The sequence below is a fragment of the Brassica oleracea genome, unplaced genomic scaffold, assembly GCF_000695525.1.
Source record: "Brassica oleracea var. oleracea cultivar TO1000 unplaced genomic scaffold, BOL UnpScaffold02466, whole genome shotgun sequence".
In the NCBI taxonomy this organism is placed as follows: domain Eukaryota; kingdom Viridiplantae; phylum Streptophyta; class Magnoliopsida; order Brassicales; family Brassicaceae; genus Brassica; species Brassica oleracea.
The window spans coordinates 319-1756 of record NW_013618996.1 but is presented as its reverse complement, the minus strand read 5'-3'; the positions used below and the strand labels follow the sequence as shown (position 1 = coordinate 1756).

At 44.6% G+C, this 1438-nt stretch overlaps 1 protein-coding gene across 1 annotated transcript; it reads right to left on the bottom strand.

Moving 5' to 3' along the window:
• Nucleotides 1-38: 38 nt before the first annotated feature.
• On the bottom strand, nt 39-1240 carry LOC106321689 (the record flags this gene model as incomplete). The annotated part of the gene is made up of 2 exons (XM_013759936.1): nt 39-258; nt 315-1240. Coding segments are annotated over 2 exons (1146 nt in total), but the record flags the coding sequence as incomplete, so codon positions are not given.
• Nucleotides 1241-1438: the final 198 nt, after the last annotated feature.

The window sequence follows — 1438 nt, the reverse complement described above, 5'->3', positions numbered from 1 at the left end:
CAAAGACATAAAGCAATAAGACAATGTGATTCGAAAAACTAGTCCATCAGACAGTCGGATGTCTCAAAATCCATTTGGTCATCTTTGTTGTCTCTGTCGGATTCATCATCAGCATCATATCCATATCCTTTGTCGTCATGACCGTTTTCATGGATCATGTTTACCTCCGGGTTCTTGTTCTTGATACTCTCTTGATAGAGTTTGCACAAGTGTTTTGGAGTTCTGTAGTTCTTGGCCCAATGATTGTCCATCCCGCATCTGTGACATAAAGACTTGGACGTGGGAGATTGATACTCTCTTGATAGAGTTCGCACAAGTGCTTTGGAGTTCTGCAGTTCTTGGCCCAATGATTGTCCATCCCGCATCTGTGACATAAGGACTTGGTCGTGTGAGATGGTTTGGATATGCCACCTCGTCCACGGCCATAACTCCCTCGGCCCCGACCGTAATTGGAACCACGACCACGGTTATTGTGGTTTCCTCTTCGGCCGGTTGAGTAGTTATCTCGACCGTTATGGTTGTCACGCCTACGCCCTCTGTACCAACCACGGTTATTGTGGTTTCCTCTTCGGCCGGTTGAGTAGTTATCTCGACCGTTATGATTGTCACGCCTACGCCCCCTGTACCCACCACGGCTATGACCGTATGGTTTCCTGTTGTCTTGGGCATAGTAGGTTTCTTTGGGATCTTTCTTTTCAATGTCATGGGCTTCGGGTAATGGTGCTGTCCCGGCCGGTCTAGCTCCACTGTTCTTCATGAGAAGCTCATTATTTGTCTCGGCCAAGAGTAGACAGGAGATCAGATCAGTGTATGTGGCAAAACCTTTTGTTCTATATTGCTGTTGCAACACAGAATTCGACTGATTGAAAGTCGTATAGGTCTTTTCAAGCATCATCACATCGGACACTTCTTCACCACACAGCCTTAGTATTGAGACGATTTTGAACAAGGCTGAGTTATTCTCATCCACGAACTTAAAGTCCATGAATCTGAGATGCATCCAATCGTGCCTTGCCTTTGGAAGCAACACCATCTTTTGGTGATCATATCTGTGCCTTAAAGCATTCCAAAGATCCAATGGATTCTCAATCGTCATGTACTGATCCTTAAGACCTTCAATGAGATGATGGCGCATATAACATATGGCCCTGTATCTATTCTTTTCATTCTCATTGCTGTCCTCGATGATAGTATCACCGAGTCCCTTGGATTTTAGACTAATCCTTGTGTCTAGCGCCCACTGCAAGTAATTGTCTCCGGAGAGATTAAGGGATGCATAGTCTCTGTTTGCTATTTTCGACATCTGATCCACATTAACATATAAGACATTAGATTCACAATGGGATCACGTGGCCGCATGATATAAGCAAGCTCGGCCACAACACGTCTTATGCATTTATGATATCCAAACAATACTAATCGACCATGGTGCTATCAA